This window comes from Xiphophorus hellerii, chromosome 17 (genome assembly GCF_003331165.1).
Source record: "Xiphophorus hellerii strain 12219 chromosome 17, Xiphophorus_hellerii-4.1, whole genome shotgun sequence".
Lineage (NCBI taxonomy): Eukaryota > Metazoa > Chordata > Actinopteri > Cyprinodontiformes > Poeciliidae > Xiphophorus > Xiphophorus hellerii.
Window position 1 is genome coordinate 777825 of NC_045688.1, and position 20669 is coordinate 798493.

Consider the following 20669-nt stretch of genomic DNA (forward strand, 5'->3'; position numbering starts at 1 on the left):
GATATATGAAGACAGAGATAAGCACAGCAACGTGTTCATATGATGAAATAATAATAAGAAGTTTAGCTTAGCTTAATGCTAACGACGTGTCTGTGAAGCGAGTTTAGGCCGGATGTTCACCTTGACGGACAGCAGCCGGGTCAGGTAGATCTCTGTGATGGCTTTGGTCATGGCCTTGTCCTTCATGCTGCCTCGCTTCGACTTCACCTCGTCGATCTCGTCCGTCGGCCTCACCAGGTGGAACGTGTTGTCGTCCTCCAGCAGCGCGTTTTCTGCAGCCGACGTCATAAAATCACCTTCACCACTTAGAGACGACCTATCAACGGGTCACGACTACAAAATGGCTACCAAACAATCGACCGATGATTGGCTGGGAAAACCAGCTGAACAAACGTTCCAGAACTCTGCTCGGCTGGGGTTGCTAGGTAACGGGACTGGGCTCGGCTGGGGTTGCTTGGTAACGGGACTGGGCTCAGCTGGGGTTGCTTGGTAACGGGACTGGGCTCGGCTGGGGTTGCTAGGTAACGGGACTGGGCTCGGCTGGGGTTGCTTGGTAACGGCGCAGCGGGCCTAGAATGTGAATTAACAGTTGGGAGGGTTTTGAGACGCCTCACCAAAAAACACAAATTTATTGCCAAAAGTCGTCTGAATGTTTTGTGAAGTTTTAATTAGGAGTGGAGACCCAAATGGAAGTTTCCCCTTTTAATATATTTTTAATATTTTAGGATTTATGTGTTTTAACAAAGAAATTAAAGTTAGCTCTGCTGCCATATGATTTATGACTGAATTAACCTCTGAAGGTATTTTCTGCATAACCTCCTCTGGTTTATTATATCACATTTATAGGTTTCTCTCTTCTGGGATGGGGAGATTATTCTGAAACTAATTAGAAAATGTAGCTACTGCAGTTAATAAATAAAAAAATAAAACTCCTTGGAGAGAATTATAAGGTTAATTATTATTGCTATTGTGGTCAAAGTTTAATAAAAAAACGCTGAGGAAAAACTTTTAATGTTGTTTTGCTTATGCAGACATGAAAAAGTAAATTTAAAGTTAAGCTAATTATTTGGGTCTTTAACAGTTTTTGTTGCCAAATGTTTGATTAGTGGATAAATAAACACAAAACAGACGGCTTTATGATTTTTTTAGCCTAATTTTAACATCTTTGATCACTTTTTCCACCCATTATCCAGAACAACTTAACAGGGCGGTAAACCAACGTAAATACTGGAAGATGCTGCAGTTAAACGTCCCAGACGTGGAATAAAAAATGAGAAGACGTACTCTCATCGTGGCTGTCCTGGTGCTGGTGGAACGATTGCGTGTGCAAAACTCTGGACAGAACCAACGTGGCGTTGTCCCGAACCTGGAAGAATAAAAATAAAAATCTGTTCAAACTGTGAGAAAAGTGTTTAACTAAGCTACACGGTTATTAGAGGCAAAATCCGCCTCTGAATTAATTATCCTCCTTAAATGTCAGGAGAGTCTGGACAGCAGCAGTGATTTAGTTTCTGTTGGTTTTGCAGTCGAGTCTCGAGTGGCTCGACATTTTCTGCTCTTCAGCTTTGGGTTGTTTTGGTGAAAAAGTAAAGGTCTCTGCTGAAACAAAGCTGATTAAAAGCACCAGGAAGGAGTGGCAGCATCATGAATCTCCTCTGGATCAATAAGCCAGAAGATGAACTGGAGACAAACAGAAACCGACACATCAGAGGAAAACCTGAAAACCTAAACTCAGGCTGACCTTTGACCCATCAGCTCAGGCGTAATGTAGAAACAATTTTATTTTCATCTCTTAAAAGGGGCAGCTGGTAAACAGCAGATTAACTCAAGCTAAGAAAGATTTAGCAGCCTATTAGCAACAGCACGTTCTACGGAGTACAGTTACAGTCAAAAATTAACAGTAATAGTTTTGGTTATTTAGCCAGAAATAAGAGGAAAAATGGGTTTCATTCATATTCATTCATTTACAAAAGTAACAGTTTACAGATATTTAGTTTAGAACTTTATCTTTGAGCTAAACATTTACCTCTTAGCTAAATATTTAGCTTACATTTAAATATTTAGATTCATAACTAAATATTTATCCCGTCATGACGACCATGAAACTGTCAAACAGCAACAGTCTTCAGTCAGAGGCTTCTCCATATTCGCTGCAACACTGACTGCTCCTGGATATCCTTTCTGCCCTCAGCATCACCGTCCAAAACGACTCTTGATGATAATCAGATGATATGATTTTAATTTCCCTTTGAGATAAATAAAGTTTAGCCAAATATTCTGAAGGGTTAAAAATAATGCAGGGAAACCAACTTTCTAAATCTTCCATCTGCATCTGGTGAAAAATCCAAATTAAAACCCAACGGCCTCAGAGAGAACCTGATGTTTGTGGACAAAGTGCCTTCAGCTTTAAGGGGATGTTTAAGCAGAAAAACAGCTGCTGTGCTTTTGTTCTGCAGAATCCTTCATAGTTTCCTCATTAGAGGATTTAACTCTCATCTCAGCCTCCAGACTCTGAGTCCTGCTGAGGCTCATTTATTGGAGTTAAAGGCTGAACTCACGTTGTAATGGGCCAGCGTGTTGAGCCGCTTCCAGCGCCCCTCTGTCTGCGAAGTCAGGTCCATGTCGGACAGGATCTGACCTGTGGAGCCGGGGCGCCACTCTGTGGACAAACAAGGAATTACAAGGAGAACTACGAGGATTTCAGAGATAAAATGTGTTTTACTCTAATTTATCCCCAGGCAGTCAATAGTTTCTGTTACAAATCTACACAAGACTTTTGTTTCCATTGACCATAAAATTATGCAAACTGGAATTATGAAAATAAATTTGCTTACAGGAAACATGACAGTAAAAAAAAAGGTGAACGTTTTCATGCTGAGATGAACTGGTTTTTCAGCTGTGTCAAAATTAGAGTTTTTTGCAAAACTGCAACGGAAACGCTTATCACATCAGGCAAGTCACATGATCAACAACCGGACGTTTCTACTGGAGGAAACGAAGAAGAAGACAACAGGAAGTAGGAGGAGGATGATGATTTTTAATAATTTCTCATGTGAACAAACTGAAACACGTGATTTTAATTGTGTTTCTTATTTAATGGAAACATTTTGTTTTTATTTTTGTTAGCATGGCCCTACTAATCATCCGAGAACAAATTTATTTCCATGATATCATTTTCATAACTTTATAGTCCATGGATTTGGTCTCATGTTTACGGGACATTTAAAAGCAGCTCAGATGTTTTAGATTCTAGATGAACTAAAGAAATAATTTTCTGCCATAGCTGAACTGTGCGTCTCACCCAAAGCGACGCCTTCTGCCTTTGGTCTCTGTGAATACGGCAGGTTCCTGTACACCTGGTCAATGATCTTCTCCTTCACCTGCAGGAAACAGAAAACAAAATCATAACCTCACCTGTAAGCGAACGCAGAAAGGAAAACGTTTCAGAGAGTCGGTGGATTCCTCTGCCTTCATGTGGAAACAGGAACTCACCTGGGTGATGGTGTCGCAGTTCAGCACCTTGACAGGCGTCACGTCTGGTCCCTCGCCGTGAACCAGCACCTGCAGAGTCTGACGCACACACACACACACACACCTGTCACCTTCATCCCAAACAACACACAGTGCAGGTTTCCGTCTGCGCTGCGTCTCCTGGTTTCTGTTTCTTACTGATGTCAGGAGGAAGTTCAGTCAGTTAGAAAAATGAACCGGTTTAATGACGGTTCATTTCAGCGTCATTAAACCAAATGAACCTTATCAGGAAACCGCAGGAGTTCAGGGGTCAGATGGCTTTAAAAATCAGCAGCTGATACGGCAAAACACACACACACGGTCACACACACACACACTCACAGTGTTGGATCAGAACTGCTAGTTCTGTCCTGCTGCAGGACGCCGACAGTGAAACGATTCCTCTGGCGTTTTTTTTTAATGCGCTGAGTCAACGTTTACGCTTTGACGTAAAAAAAGAACGAACAGATTCCTGAACGAACAGATTCCTGAACGAACAGATTCCAAAACTCTGAATGAACAGCTTCACAGACGAACAAATTCATTGACCTCAAACGAACAGGTTCCCGAAACAAGAACAAACACATTCAAAGACTCTAAATGAACAGATTCCCAGAAGCTGAACGAATATTTTTTAATTTCATTTCTCTTACACTGACCTCTAACTTCCCAATATTTGATCTTTAGGTCAGAAAAAGGTGAATTTTTTCGTTTAGATGCTAAAACCGTTCAGTAATCAGAAAGTCCCAGCTGAGAGCAGACTGACCAGTGCGGCGTACTCCACGTCGTCTCCCAGCAGCCCCGTGTCGTTCAGCGTGTATTTGGCTTTCTTCAGCCTGGCGTCCACCGGACCTTTCTCCACCTGGTGCTTTAAGGCCTTGTACAGTTTGTATAACGGCTCCCCGGCCGTATCCTGAGACACAAACACACAGAGTCACTCCAACAGACCAAAGATATGATTTTATATATTATATATATTCACTAATCAGCTGGAATAATGAAGCGTTTCCAGAAAAGATTCACCAATCAGGACTTTTCTGTCATCTTTTTGGTCAGAGTTTGACCCCAGACTGAATTTCTAACACTAAAAAGTATGAAAAAAAAATCTGAGGCAGTTTCTTTATTAATAATTTTAATTAAACCAGAAAAATAAGAAGTCATAATTTCAAGTTTTAAAGTTATATTTATGAAATTAGAGCAAAGCCTCGTTAGAGAAACTGTGACTACCTCATAATTATAACTGTAAACAATGAGTTTATATCTCAAAATTAATATTTTATATCTCAAACTTATGACTTTGAAAGCCAAAATTATGAACTTAAAGTTGAAATTATGAATGTATATCTCAACATAATGACTTTATATGCAAAAATTCTAACTTTGTATCTCAAATTCTTTGTATTTGAAATTTATAAATTTTATCTCAAATCTATACTTGTAACATCAAAATTATGACTTTTTATTTCATAATTGTGACATTGAAAGTTAAAGTAATGACCTTGTATCTCAAAATTATTACCATACCTTCATAATTTTGACTGACTTTGACTTACTCCCATAATTATGATTTTAAAACTCCCTCTGGGCTTTCATTTCTTCTTTCACGGCAGGAATGGGCTTCCATATTTTACAGTTCATAAGTCAAATATCAACTGAAATATGTTGAAATTTACCAGCAAATAAAACAAATAATAAAATATTTGTATTAAAAATCTGATCTAAAATAAGCTACAGAGAATCACATCCACCACTTTCAGAAATATGTCGAATTACAGAGACGGTAATAAAACACTGATGCAATCTGAAAGTAATAAACTGGTGTAAAAAACTTTCTTTTCATAGGAGAATATTGAATAACAGAGTAAAGAAAAGCCTGTTACCCTGAGGAACTGATAGAGGCAGATGGACATCCAGTTGCAGAGCATCCTCTCCACCACCGTCTCTGACCTGCAGAGGAAACATGAGACCCACAGAAACACCAGGAGGAATCATTTCATCACTGCAGAGCTGCTGCAAGGAGGTTTTCACTTTTCACTGCTGCACAATCACAAAGCTGTCAGCTTCCCAGCAGGAAGTCAGACAGCCTGATTACTTCCACGCTTCAGAGCAACGCCGCAGCGACGCCGGCAGACTTCCTCTGCTGTCGCAATCATCAATTCACAGCAAATAAAACGGCTCAGAGTTTCTGCAGCGGATAAAAAACTAAATCTGCAAATATAAACAGCTGGGGACCAACTAGTTACAGTTACTTCAGTAACTTTTATGAAACAAAAAGTACTTTTAGAGTTAGAGTTGAGCAGGAACTGACAGCCAAAAGAAACATGGCCGCCGCCTGTCACCAGTTCTGCAGTGATGTAATCGCTGGTCTGGCTTTTTTAGTCGATTATTATCAAACGCTTTGGTCCAGAGTTTGGTAGTAACTGGTTACATTTACTCAATTTAACGTTTAGGGGTAATTTAACTGCGCTGTACTTTTTACTTTTACTTGAGTAAGATTTCTGGATTTTTTACTCACTGAATGAAAAACAAACATGTTTTAACCAAAAATTCACCAGACAGACTCACACTGCAGATTTTGTAAAACTTTTATAAGTTTTTTATTTAAAGAAACTGATTTGTAAACATTTTATTTTGCCTGATTTTGTTATTTATGAATTATTGCCATTTTGGTCCTTAAAATACCAACATTTCCACAAAACCTTTTTATTTTAGTCCATCTGATGATGTAATTTTTAATTATTAAATGATTGATTAGCTACTCAGTAAACTTAAACTTCTTACCAAATACTTTTTTACTCTAACTTTAGTACAACGTTTTCTACTCTACATCTCTGAGTTTAAATAAGTCAAATTAATAAAATTCCTTGACATGTTCTCACCTCCTGAGCATCAGTTTGGGGTTTTTATTCTGAACGTGTTCATCCATCAGCTCCAGCAGCAGCGTCCTCATAATGTCTGTGTAATACTCCAGCTTCCCGTGCAGCGCCACCGTCAGGAGGGAGGCGAAATTTCCCCGAGACCGGGCGTTAAAGTCCGAACGGCTCTCCAATGTGCGAATAAACTGGAAAGGAAAAAAAATGACATTAATAACAGCTTCATCAGCATAGATAATAATAATAAAAGGATTAGCATCTAAATTAGCATCTCAGGAACCAGGAATGCAACCAAAAGTTTTAAACTCACGTTGATGAGAAAAGGTTTGCTGTTCAGCAGGTTGGAGAACTGATTGAGTGCCTGAGTCACAGTAGCCCTGCGGGATTCTGGGATTTGTATTTTTCCAGTGATCATGGGGTCATTATCGCCTTCTTTGGACGGCAGGAAGAAGTTTCGGTCCGTGTACGTTTTGTAGTCCAGGAAAGGGATTCGACCTTCGCTGAGGTCACTGGTGTGGTCCTCCATTTCAATCATCAGGTCTGCAACAAAACAGAAATCAAACATTACGGAAAACAGCTAACAGGAACTCATTCACTACAGAAGCTAATAGTTTTTTAGATAACCTGTAATTAGCAATCTGCGTAGAACATAAATCGGATTTTAGAAAAAAAATATTCACCATCCATGGATGCGATTGGGTTATTATCTATTTTGTGTTACTTTCTCACAAGTGAGATAAAAATAAGTCTTACTTTTTACCAATAAACCAATGAATAAAGCTAAGTTAGGCTAACGTTCTCAGCTAGCTTGTTTAGCTAGTAAAGTTAGCTGATTGCTGTTAGTGGTAGAACATAATTCAGGTCTCAGAAAACTTACCCACTAAGGCGTATTATATTTTTACTACTCAGAAACTTACTTTTGCCAACTTAATACCAAAATAAGGCTAACTTTGTCTGCTAGCTTGTATTAGCAAGATAAATTAGCATAACTGTTGCTACTGAAAAAGAATAGTTTTCACTTTTTGTTGAAGAATGTAGATTATTATCTACAAATCAGTGGTTTATTGGCTACTATTTAATTAAAAAACTTATAAAGTTAAAGTTTCAATTTTTATTCAGTAGTAGATGCAGTTAGCATCTACTACTGAATAAAACTATTACTGTTACTGGCAGAACATAACTGAGGCCTGTCAAACTTATCCACTTTGGTTTAGTTTCTACAAACATTTAATAGTAAACAGATGATAAAATGATAACTGCACAGATAACTTTTCATTAACTCAGAGCTAAGCTAGGCTAAAGCTTTCACCCAGTAAACAGGTAAAAATAACAAAATCCAGCTACAGGTTAAACATAATTAAGAGATCTGAATTAATCTTATAGCAATAATTACTAGCTGATTAACGGCTAATTTTGTGACAAGCTGGAATTTCACAATATAATTTCGTTAAACTGAATTCATCTTTTTGTGTTCTGAGTATTGATAAATATTTATGAGTATCGATGACTCTGCTGTAATAATCCCTGACTCTCCGATCTGCAGTTACCGTCCTGATGAACGACAGAAGAGTCAGATTCATCTGAAACCGTTTGCCAAGAAGATCTGAGGGGAAGTTTTTAATGAGTCGAGAAAAAAGCTGCTGGTTTCACAGAGTTGAGTTGGCAGAAGTTCATAAGACAGACACAAGCTGTCAGAAAGACTAATTTCTGAATTCAATGTTGATAAAGAGAAGATTTTTACTGAATCTGCTGTATAAGATGTAAAATTAACCCATTAAACATAAAATAGGTTCAATCCTCTGTTTTAAATAGTTGCAGCTTTCTGGATGAATACCTGTGAACTCTTTCTTGCAGCGATCTCGAACACTTTCCTCCAGATTCTCCAGCTGATGCTTCACCTTCTCGTATTCCCGTTCTGCCTGCTGACTCTTCCTCCTGACGGGAATCAAACACAATCGTTTTTCTGTTTCTGATTCTCGCCACATTTTTGCACCTTTAAAAACTTTATCAAACCTGTAGCAGTAGATGGAAATGGCGATGAAAACCAGCATGGGGACGATCACAGCGGGGATGATTATAGCGAGAGGAATGTATACTATCCTGGTGAACTGAACTTTTCCTGCAGTCCACCTCCCGTTACCAAACTGCACCTGAAATTATACATTTAAAACATCACTTTGAGTTTAGCACAGAAACAGGAATTTAAATAGAAAATCTCAAAAACAACAAGGAGAGAGATGGGAAGGAAAATGGAAAAAGGAAGAGAAAAAAACAGAAAGAAGCAGAAATATAGAAAGAAAACGGAAAAAATAAAAGTACAAAGACAGAAAAAAGGAGAAAAGAAAAGAGAAAGAAATAAAGAAACAAAATCAACAAACACAAAGAAAATGCAAAGAAAGAAAGAACTGTATGAAATAAAGCTAGGAGTGAAACAACAGAAAAGAAAAGATCAAAGTAGAAGAAGGAAAAAAGGAGAAAAAATGTAAACAAACTAAAAAAGCAGGAGGGAAAGACAGATGGATGCAATATTTATAAACCCCAAATGTCTGGAAAAACTAAAGTCTCTGATATTTTATTTTTAACTGTCCCAACATCTCCATGTTGCACAGTTAGAGTTTATTTTCAGCTGAACGTTGACCCGTGTCGGCATCGTTTGGGTCGAGCCGCAGCAGAACCGAAACAGAACCGAGTCGGTTTGTTTACCACCAGATCCAGCATGTCGTCGGCCGCGTCTGCGCTCTGGGACTTGGGTTTGGGCGGAGAAGAAGGAGCCTCCAGGATCAACTTATCGTCCTGCAGAGACGGAGGAGAAGAAACGGAAAAACCTCCTGAATGGAAAGAACGAATGTCAGGTAACAAAAGAACGAACAGAATGAAAAAACAACAAAGAAAAACAAAATAAAGAACAAATGAACCAATGAAAGAACAAACTACAATTAATAAATGAATGGAAAACAACAAAGAAACCAGAGAAAAAAGAACTATTTGGGTCCAGCTGCTGATCACAGAGAAAATCTCTGGTTTGGTGATGAAATGAACCAATCCAGTTTGACCAAAACCAGATTTATAAAAGCTGAATCCGTTCTCCTTCCAGATCCGTCTTGTGATTCTTGATCCAAATGCAGACAGAGAAACTCCTGAAACTCCAGGCTGCAAAGTTTCCGTCAGTCACAGGAAGACGAGAGGAAACCATGAAGGGAATTTATTTTCAGGAGAGTTTGAAAGCTTCACCGATTCCCTTTGATCCGAGGCTCGACTGATTCTCGGCGCCGAGCGTTCGGTGTGGCCGAGCGCGGATCCGGCGGCGTGACGGCGTCACCTCCGGTTGCTTTTATAAAAGGGAATCAGATGAAGCTTCAGCGTGAAAGAGGCGACCGTCTTTCACATCACGACTTCATCCATCAGAGGCGCCAAAAAGGCGAAACTCAAGCACTTTTCAGGCATTTTCAAGGTAAGTTTTCAAACTTTTCCAGCACCACACTTTAGAAATAAAAAAAATACAAATGAACTAAAAAAAAGTTTAAATTTACAGTTATTAATAAGGCGGAGGAATATGTTGTAGTATTATTCTCATAACAATAAATATTAACATAATTTACTAATTTCTTAGGCAGCTGCATACAAAGAAGAATTATTTATATCTCTAAACTGCACATTTATCATATTTATTTGTACTTATTGATGCTGTTGGTGCATAAAATAGTTTTTATAATAACTGAAATCTATCATGACTATAAATCAAAATTCTTATGACAAGAAATGTTCAATCATAGTAACTAATAATGATGTTTTGTAGAATTTTACATTCTAAATGAAATAAAATGTAATAACATTTTATGTTCTGAAATGTCTCCTTACATACTTGACTGGTCTAAAAACAAAACACAAACATGACAAAGAATTTCCCATTTCAATAACATTTAACATAAAAAAGATAAAAATATCATTGAGGCTTTATGAACAATAAATATTCATCACATTGAAACAAACACAAAATACAAAGAAAGTCAAAAAACTCTTTAAAACACATCAATACTAAGTTTCTATGATTCCAAGTGTCCTAAAAAAGAATAAAAATTTATTCTGATTTAACTTTAGTGAGAAAAAAATGTTTATGATTTTTTATTAGGTGTACAAAAAGTTAAATGTTCAAATTTAGGCTTTTCATTGCACTTTATTACAAAATGGTGCAGTTTGAATTTCAAACATTTTCCAAAACATGAAAACACCAAATTGAAATTCAAGCACTTTCAAGGATTTTCAACTCTGCGCACCTGCAGGAGTTTGATGTTACATGGTACGTCTTGTATGGAGGCCTTCGCCTCGCTGATCGTGATGGCCTTGGAGAAACCTTGCCCCTGTTCAGAGAGAGAGAGAGAGAGAGAGAGAGAAGTTAACGCGGAGCGACTCGCCGCGAGGCGTTTGAGCGTCCGAACGTCTCGCCGCGAGGCGTCCATGTTTCTCGTTTTGGTGTCTCTCGGTGAGACATTTTGCTTTTCATCGTGAGGCGTTGAGTCTCTTCGCACCGTGACGATGATGAGGCTGGTTGCTGTGAGGTCTTTAATGGTCTGGAATTCGAAGGTCGGGTCAGGGAAGTACTTCAAGGTCACGTCTTTCTTCACGTTGTCCAGGTGCAGCTGAGCCTTGACAACATGGCTGCTCTTGACAAGATGGCTGCTCACTTTTGGCGAGTGGCACTCCATGAAGGAGTCGTTCGTACGTTTGCACTTTGACTTGAACTGAGGAAGACATGAAAGATGAGAAAATGTTTTATTTCCTCCTGTGGGTCTGGTTGGCGGCTTCCTGCTCTGAATAAAGACGGAGGAGCATCAAGGTGACAATTTGCTGTCATTAAAGGTTTTACCAATTAATAAAAACCCCAAATGAAAACAATAAATGACACAAATCGCCGTATTTGGACCAGATTTGGATGATTATTCTTATAAATATAAGGAAAATGTCTGAGTTTGGAACAGTTTTCCTGATTTTAATCAAATCCTGAATAAAACCTCGTTAAGGAAATCTCCTACCTCCTCGGCGGAGTTGTTGTTGGTGTGGAGCAGAACCTTCATGGAGGCCGATTGGATCAGATTGAAGCCAGCTCCCGTCACGACGATCCTTCGACCTCCACTGCAGATTAAAACCAGAGAAACGAGACAGGAAATAAAATGAAATACAGCAGGTAGTCTGACTGCTGAGGAGGAGGAGGAGGATGAAGGCAGATAAACAGACTCACCAAACGAAGCTGCTGTTGGGAGTGCAGTTGGTGACCTTTGGGTTGTCGGTGTAATTGAAGGGTTTGGGGAGGTTTTTGATTGTGTTTCCTCCGTACTTCACCGTCACTGTCATGGAAACCGGAAAAGCTGCAGCAGCACTGTACCTGCCGGTCTTACAGGTGATGTTCGTCCCAAACGATAAGCTGAAGGAAACAGGAAGTGAACGCGTGTTGTGACGGTTTATTTACGATACGGGAAAGTTTCAGCTCACACTTCACAGGCGATGCCTCCGATGGAGACGGCGACGTCGTCTTTGGTTGCCGTGTCCAGATCTTTTCCGGTGATGGTGATGATCGTCCCTCCAGCTGCTGGACCCTCCATTGGATCAATGAGATTTGGTTCAGGATCCTGAACAGAAACATTTAAAACACCTGGTTTGACTCCACAACAATTAGTTTTTACTCCTGCTGGTAATTCATAACGCAGAGGCTCCATTTCTATTACAAATGTCCAAAAATCTTTGTTGATATTCTGCTAATGTAAAAAACCAGAATTTTGTGATCTATGTCTGTTTACACTGGGTCTGTGAATCTGTTTGTTGAGAGTCTGAAAATCTGTTCGTTTGGAGCGCGGCCATCCAAGCAAAATCTCATTAGAATGAATTTGTGCAAAAAACAAAAATCAAATAACTGTTTTGTAATTTTCTACTGAATATAAATCAAATATAAAACATAAAAATAAAATCTGGGCGTATTTATCACTTTTAAAGGTTGTGTGCACAAAAAAAGAATTTAGCTTTGGTTTAAAATGCATATATGTATAAATGTTGGAGGAAATCAAGGATAAAAAGCTGAGTGGTTCAAGTCTGACAGCTTTAACTCAAAGATTAAAACACAGCAGAGTTAAAGGAACTAAAACAAAAATAAAATGAATTTAAAGTGAAGGAGTCCAGCTGTGCTTTGCACTCAAACGTTTGTCTTGTTTGCGCTCCAGATTTGTTCTTGCTGTTGTCACAAAGAGAGCAGGAAATAAAAATAAACATCCCCAAAGAGAGGAAACTCAGAACAGCTTCACCGCGGCGGCGACTGCGCCGCATCCGAGTCGATGCTTCGAGTCTTTATTCAGGCTCTGACACCAAGGAGACAGATCTGAACTCGGGAGCCTGATCCAACGTTTCAAAACCGGTACAGACTCTCAGCGCCAGTTCCTCCAGATTTCAAAACAAGCTTCAACGTTTTCCTTCCACTCATCCTAGAAGATGTGGAGATCCAGGAGGTGATGAGATATTTTAAGGTTTGCAGCTTTTAAATCTGTGATGCTTCCCTGAACAGGTTAGGATAGGCGTGTGGCCTATACAAAGCCTGTTCTTTACATTTTTAGCACAAATCAACCAGATTTTGGTCAGATCAGCTGTTTTAGGGCCTCCTGTCACTTTAAATCCAAAGTAGCTGCTGTTGGCCATGCCCCCAAACTCAACAATATGCTCACACTGAAAATGGCTGCCAACAGATGAACAGCTATGCATCCGTACATCTTTGAAAAGCAGATGTGGAGCCTCCTGCACACCCAGCAGGGAAGCAGCAAGTGGTTTCTGGATGGCAAGTCAACAACAAAACAGTTCTCTTTTCCAGCAGCCATTGTACAGCGGGAAAACCAGCAAACCAAATGTTTCGGAACGCAGCTTGGGTTGCTAGGTAATGGGGCGGAACTCCACTGAGGTTGCTAGGTAACAGGGCAGCGCTAGGCTAAGGTTGCTTGGTTTCCAAAATCCCAAAAAATTAATCTATTGCCAAAAAACCAGCTGTGTGGTTTTTAAGTGTTTTTAGAAGCAGCACAGACACAAATGGAAGAATTAAAACATGTAAAAACTGAAGCTTGAATAATAGGTCCCCTTTAACTTATCTACTAAGGCCTTCCAAAACAAAGAAAAACCAAAAAGAAGAAGTTATGTAGGATTTTAAACAACTAAAATGGACCGTTTATAACCTTGAAACATTTTTTTTTCCTCAAGTGTTTAATATTTCCTGTTTTGATGTCGGAAAGAACCAACAAAGCAGAAAGCCAAAGTTCAAATTCCTGAAATTAGAGCTTGCAGGCGGAATAACCGCCGCTGGAGTAAATCATTTTTGTCTCAGCGGTTTTCTGTAATTACTTCTTGTCTCTTCAAAAACAAACAAAGAGGAAACACAGAAGTGAACAGCGATATTTAAACGACCTGACTGAGTCGCGTTCAGGAAACAAAACAGAACAGCAGGTGAAACTTATTTCCATCATGTTTGTTTCTCTGCTTGCGGGAGGTGGAGAATAAAAATACATTTAAATGGAGTTGTGCTCAGAGGCGAATCTGCTTGTGAGGGATTTATTTACGCTTCGTTTCTTTGCAGAGAGCAGATATCTCGGCGTCGCTGAGGGAGACTTTTACTTGATCACAAACCTTTTCATGTTCCTGGGGTTCGATCTGTGGATCCTCGAGTGTTTGAGTATTTTATCGGCTCTGAAACGTGGAGAGCAGGTTTCCTGACACAAGACTGAACTGTTTCTAAAACCTTCCTGTTGTCAGAATCAGATTTATCAGCCAAGTCTCTGAATAAAAGCAAGAAATTTGACTTCAGTTCCATTTAGTTTCTAATTTTGTGGAGCTAATTTGGAAATACTTGCAATAAATGTTGAAATATTTGCGTAAATAATAAGTGAACGAACCAAAGGTCTTTTTATGTTTTCTCTCTTTAATTATATTCAGGTTTTTTATTGTTTATAGTTGAGCAGGTCAAAAGAAAAATTATTATATGTAAATTTTTGTATTTTTATTTTAATGAATTTTGTGGCCGGCCAATAATTTAAATTTGCCAGTTTTGGGGCTGGGGCAAAAAGTTTGGTCACCACTGATGAAATATTTCTGATTAATAAAGATTTGTAGGAAAACACACCCGATACATGAAGTTCATTTTAGAGGTTGTGCTTCTGTTTCCCTCCACCTCGATGGTCACCGGTCCGCTTTCGGTCAGCTCAGGCGGGAGGTCAGACGGCGGTGTTCGCTTGGGTCCGATCTCACACACCACACTTTGGACAGAAAGACGAGTAAATCAATAACCCATCATCCACTGCTATGGTTTCCATACGTCATCAGAGCAAAGATCCTGCTAATGTGAAGAGTTACGTGGAGTTTATGGTCGTTACCTGGTGGAGACAGAGTATCTGTCCTCCAGGTGTTTACAGTTCACTCCGGCCACGGTGATCTTTTTCACGTCTTCCTTCTTTATTCCCATGTTGGAGCCTTTGATGGTCACTGCGATTGAGCCGTTGAGCGGCCCAAAGCAAGGGATGATCTGGAGGAATAATAGACATTTCAACACCTCAAATCAGTCGGTTGCTGTAATTTACTGGATTTTATGAAGAATCCATTATAGCTAATGTTAGCTCTTATCAGTTTACCTGCTACAGTCACTATAATAAAAATAATTAAAGCTAACTGTTGTCATTTAAGATAAAAAGTAAACTGTTTGCTTAAATGCTAAGTTAGCATTTAGTTCAGCTAGCAAAAAAAGCTAACTGTTATATAGCAAAATAATACTTAGCAAAAAGAAACAAACATCCAAAGTACATCCTGTATCTCACTGCTTGGTTTTTCTGTGTGAAACCTTTCAGCAGTCATGCAGGAATCCCAGAAGCTTTTATCTGTGGTGATTTTACATTATGTGGTATTTCAGATGAAATGTTGTGATTTATATCCACAAAGGACTTTGAAACAGAAAATGAATCGCCGGCCCAATGAAAAGGTGCAGAAACTCTCCTGCGGTTGACAGCAGTAATCTATTTTCTGAGAGAGAAAAGTCTCTAAATGGAGAGAAGAAACCCAAGATAAGCTCATATATAACGTAGTTTTGTTTGAGTTATGATCACTGGAGGAGATGTTTTATGTTGCATTATGTAGAAAAACAAACTTCAATGTTTTCTGAACTGTGAAAACATTTCCCCAAAACTGCCAGAGGAGAAAATTGCATCATCTAGCAGCTGAAGTTGATATTCTAAAATATTTTACTACAACCTGCAATGTGAGACAAATACAGAAAGCTAGGACAGCAGCAGCAATTTAAACAAGTTGTTCAAGCTAAAGTGAATATCAAGTTTAAGTCTAAGTTTAACAGGAAGTGCTGGAGAAGTTCGAGGTTCAGGAATTTCATTAAAAGTTTGATTCTCCAACATCGAGGGAAGATGCAAACTTTTTTAAAAATCTAACAAACAAATCTTGAACAAAATCTTGAACAGAAAAGCAAAAACGGAGTTTGAAGTTTCCTAGAACGTACAAAGCAATTTAACAGTTTTTTTCTTCTTCTGGGAACTTTAAAGAAATCGACGGCTGCAAACAAACGTGCAACTATACAACATACACCTTTGAAAAGCAAAAGTAAAGCCTCCTGCACAACCAACAAGAATGCAGCAAGTGGTTTCTGGATGGTGAGTCAACAACAAAAGACTTGTCATATCCAGCAGCCATTGTACAGGGCATACAGCGGCAAAACCAGCTGACCAAACATGCTGGAACTCTGTTATGGTTGCTAGGTAACAGGACAGCGCCTGCTGATTCCTGACGTTACATTTCGGACGTTTTTGAAACATCTAGTCAAGAACATGAACTTTTGCCAAAAGCCGTTCTTTGCGGATTTTTTATTTGATCTTTTTAAGAGCTGGGCTGGTTTTAGAAGCAGTTGAAATCTTCTAAATGGAATTTAAACATTTGTAAAATGTGAATTTTGCATAACTAGTTCCCAGAAAAAAAACTTGCTAGATTCTGAAACGCTTTGCTTAAAATTCAGGAAAGCAGCCAGTAAGTTACATGAAAGTACCTGGAAGCTTTTGGAAAGTACCTCAAAGTTCTGGTGGTGTATTGTGTGGTGGTGCAGTGTTTGATGATGATAAGTAGCAGGAGGAAACTTTGGTTTTGATGACTCACGTCAGTGATAGTTGGTTCGGGACACTGAGCCAGTTTTGGTGACTTGCAGATCTCCTTGTATAGACACTTCATGTCTTGTTCATTATTGTTTTTGCGAGGGGTTTCTTCGCACCACTCGCAGTTGTACTTGTTGTCGGCGTGTTTACACAGACTGCAGTCCTCTCTTCCCACTGAGCAGCTATACAGCGTGACTGGGAGGGGAAGATAAGAGGGGATGCAACTGGATCAGAACTGGAAATAAGAGGAAAAACTTCTTTATTTCGCTTTTCTCTGTGTTTTAGAGCGACACACCAACCTGTCAGCGTGCTGTCAATCTTAGTGTTCCTGTCTTGGACTTTGATATGGAAAGAAATGTTCACCTCCTGCTGCTCGTCGTAAGCAAACTGCACACAGAGACATACAGCATTGTTTCTTCACAGGTACAAACAAAACTCCTACAGGCGAAGGCTTTTATAGCCAAAAAACTTATTTTTACAACAATCATCTCTCTGCAACATCTAGTTTTCTTTTGTCCATGTTTAACTTCTACATTTTTAAAATGAACAAACTCTGTCAGTAACTCTAACGTCATGTCTGTTTGTCGACATATTGATTGACAAACTGATTTGAAGCAGAACCTTTAGATGGATAAAATACTTTCAGTGTCTTCATTTAATAATATAACTTCATTTATCTCAGCTAACACACTAAACAAAAAAGCTAAAAATCAGCTAACAGTTGACATTTGAATAAATAAACTGCTAACTAAAAGTACAACTGTCTTCTAACAGTTAGCTTTTTGCTAACAGTATTTGTGGGACAGGCTACAGTTCATTTTTATTGGACTGTAGCCTGTAAAAATGCTAACAGTTAGTCTATCTAATGGTATTCAAGGTACCATGCTAATGATAACTGTCAGTTAGCAGTAGCATTTGTGCTAACAGGAAAACTATTAGCTCAAATGCAAATAATTGTCATTTCAGCTAAAAGTGCAACTGTCAGTGGAAACATTTCCACTATTTCATTAATTGTTACTAAATTATTATTGTGTAGCAGAGAAAAATGCTAACAGTTAGCATTTATTGGCTACACAATACTTAAAAATACTTTGCGTCACCTTCGTAGTCTCATTACTTCAAAATTTGACTCAAACAACTTTTTTATTATGATAAAAGGATACAAAACTGATCACACCAAAAATGGGCGGAGCCAAGAATTTTTGGGGGTGGGGCTAGTAAAATTTTAACAATATTTATGTAATTTCTGCTTGATTTTATGCAGAAACATGATTTTCAGAAAAGATATTTTAGTATTAATCATTCAAGTTGAAATCCAGTAGAAAACTAGCAGCTTTTACTGAACCAAACATCACAGTTTCAGTGCAGCACAAATCACAAAGACGATTCATTTATATAGAAAATGCTCAAAATAGAAGGAGAGACAAATATTAACTGAACAGATGTTATGAAAGTGAGGATTTGTCTCATTTTCAAAACTGTGCGATTGTGCAGCTGCGTCAGGTGACCTTTTAAAACATTTGTGTCCTCACAACACAAGCAAAATAAGTCCAAACTTTCCTGTTTGGATTTGCGGTGAAACAAATAAAACCTCGTCCCCCTCGATGCTAAATTACACCGCCTCGCTCCAACTGTGAAGGTCAACTCAAACGCGCACAATTGTGCTCATAAATCAGAGGACGTTTTCTTCTGGAGGTTTTCAGGGAAAAAAAAGATAAAGAGCAAAAAGTGGAAGAAATAAAAGGGAATCATAGGGAGGAAAATGGGAGAGAACGAGGTGGAAGCAAACAAACAGCATTTAGCTGTTTCTTAGCAGAAACCTCAACTTTTTATCTACATTCATGAGCAAAATATATATATATAAACAACTAATCATGACGTGCATAATGACACTGAGTTTTAAGCTAACAAAATAAATGTTGCAATCATGTTGAGCAACTTCTAAATCAACAGTAATCAAAGCGGCTGATTTTAGGAGGCGGTGAAGAGCCGACTGCTGCTGCTGATGTTTCAATTAAATAATCAGAGTGTTTCTTAAAGTGGGTTAAACGGGTTTAATCTGTCGCTGTTTGCCCACAACATTGATTGCTCTCCTTTAAGATGCTTTATTCTGACTTATTTTAACAATCTGAACCACAAACTTCCAGACTCAGGGAAAAATCTGCGTCTCAAACTCACCTGGTAACCGTTGAATCTGAACTTTGAGTTTTCAACCTTCATCACGCTTTCTTCTGTGTCCTTCATCAGCTCCGTGCCGATGGTGAAGCTCGTCCCCTGCAGAAAGATGCAATTCCAATACTTAAATTATTTGATTTTTTTGGGTTACTCTTCGCCTTATTAGTAAAAACATTTAATTTGCATCGTAATAAATTAGAAAATTATCAAAAAGCCTTTTAACTGTATTCCACCAACAAGTTTTCTATTTTTTAGGTAAACTGTGTTTTAAAACACAATAAATGAGCATAAACATGGTTTTTAGATGCATTGTTTGTAAATCTGCACATGTAGGCATGTCGTGATGAATTTTGCTAGACAATAAATTGTCCTAGAAATGATTTGATAAACAATAATATTGTCATTTTAAGACCATTTTTAAATAATATAGATAGATATATATATATCTATATATATACAGTAGATATATATATATAGCTTCTAAAGAACATTTAACACTGGAACTGGGAAACATTTTAAATATCCCAAAAAACAAACACAACATGCAAAACAACAATAATTAAAATAGATTATAAAGTCTTGTGTTTCAAAAAATAATAATCTTTATTTAACTTTTTTTTTTGAAAACAGGCCAAAGAGGCAGGTAGTGCAAACTAGGGTGTCAAATGTTTGCAGCGTTTCTCAAAATGGCGGCTTTTCAACAATATTAAAGGGAAGAATCTCCTTAATGACTGTCGTCCAAATGAAAATGATGAACTTATTATGCCATTAATTGATTGGTAATTGTGAATTGATCAGGTGTGACTGAGCTGCACCTCGTAGATGTCCAGGTTCCTTCCCTGGAAGACGATGGGCTTTTTGTAGCCGACAGGGATCAGCAACGGCTCCGGAGACTCAAACTGAGGACAATTTTCCGGCTTCAGAAGAGAAATAAATGCAAGTTTAGATATTTTCTACCAGGATTTTAACCTTTGGTGGCTGAATTTCTGGTAAACAAATTACCTGTGAAGGTTTGACTATGTGAGCATCCAGAGTTTCGTCTTTATCACTGCAGGTGTGATCCCTGGTGTTCCACTGGCAGCCCCACTGACTGGTCACACAGGAAATGCACCTGGAAACAGGTGGGACATGTGGCTGCATCATGCTGGGTGTTAATGTGTGTGTGTGCGTGTGTGGGTGTGTGTGTGAGATGCAGCTTACGGTGTGTTGGGGTTCTTCCAAACGGTAGCTGCACAGTTGTAGAAGTGATATTCTCCGGACGTTACTTCAACTGTTTGGTTCAGCAGAACCTTCACTGGGACGGACACGAAGTCTGAACACAGAGGGAGAATCAGAGGTTCATGGGGGTCCAAACTGCGGCGCGGGGGCCATTTGTGAACAAGAGTGGAGAATGGTAGCAGACAGAAACCGCTAGCACAGCCTGTCATGAACGCTAAAGCTAGTTAGCATAGCCACCGATGACTGCAGATAAACAGTTTTCCTGTTACAGTAAGTTGTTTATTCGTCATTAGCGCATTTAGCAGCGAGGACATGAGGTTAATTGACAGCACTAAGCCCCTCCTCCTGGCTCTGATTGGTTGGTTTTGGTGCATTTCTTCAGAAGCAAAAGCAGCTCATGGAGGAAGTGGAGGAGATCATCTTTTCTGTCTCAAGCTGCCCCAACATGGTGACAGTTTTAACAGATGTAGAAAATATTTGTTTTGATAACAATAACAAAGACATTTGCATAATTCTGGAATTGTAGTCAGGGGCTGAGACATGCACTAAATAAATGCTGCTATTGTACTTTAGGTTAAAAAAAAGGAAATACATTTTTTATGCATTTCTACTATGAACCTGTTCCAGTGACGCCACAAGCACAAAACCCCGAGCCCATTCCTGCTGGAGGGCAAAAAGCTGCTTGCTAACAATGACCAGCTTTGGTTTTAGCTGTTAAGTTATCAATATA

General features: G+C 38.8%; 1 protein-coding gene across 2 annotated transcripts in view; it reads right to left on the reverse strand.

Moving 5' to 3' along the window:
- Positions 1-20669, reverse strand: part of LOC116736903 (plexin-B2-like) — a 124814-nt gene that overhangs the window by 5287 nt on the left and 98858 nt on the right. For both annotated transcript variants that reach the window (XM_032589775.1, XM_032589776.1), the window contains 25 exons: positions 19922-20033; positions 19724-19832; positions 19537-19638; positions 18725-18820; positions 16846-16933; positions 16551-16741; positions 14777-14925; positions 14527-14659; positions 11871-12007; positions 11620-11802; positions 11414-11513; positions 10910-11122; positions 10658-10741; positions 9087-9176; positions 8397-8533; positions 8218-8318; positions 6694-6923; positions 6390-6571; positions 5391-5457; positions 4277-4423; positions 3493-3570; positions 3302-3380; positions 2559-2659; positions 1285-1366; positions 121-272 (listed from right to left, as the gene is read on the reverse strand). In XM_032589775.1, the coding sequence (XP_032445666.1) occupies positions 121-272; positions 1285-1366; positions 2559-2659; positions 3302-3380; positions 3493-3570; positions 4277-4423; positions 5391-5457; positions 6390-6571; positions 6694-6923; positions 8218-8318; positions 8397-8533; positions 9087-9176; positions 10658-10741; positions 10910-11122; positions 11414-11513; positions 11620-11802; positions 11871-12007; positions 14527-14659; positions 14777-14925; positions 16551-16741; positions 16846-16933; positions 18725-18820; positions 19537-19638; positions 19724-19832; positions 19922-20033 (3143 nt within the window). The remainder of the gene's footprint in view (positions 1-120; positions 273-1284; positions 1367-2558; positions 2660-3301; positions 3381-3492; positions 3571-4276; positions 4424-5390; positions 5458-6389; positions 6572-6693; positions 6924-8217; positions 8319-8396; positions 8534-9086; positions 9177-10657; positions 10742-10909; positions 11123-11413; positions 11514-11619; positions 11803-11870; positions 12008-14526; positions 14660-14776; positions 14926-16550; positions 16742-16845; positions 16934-18724; positions 18821-19536; positions 19639-19723; positions 19833-19921; positions 20034-20669) is intronic.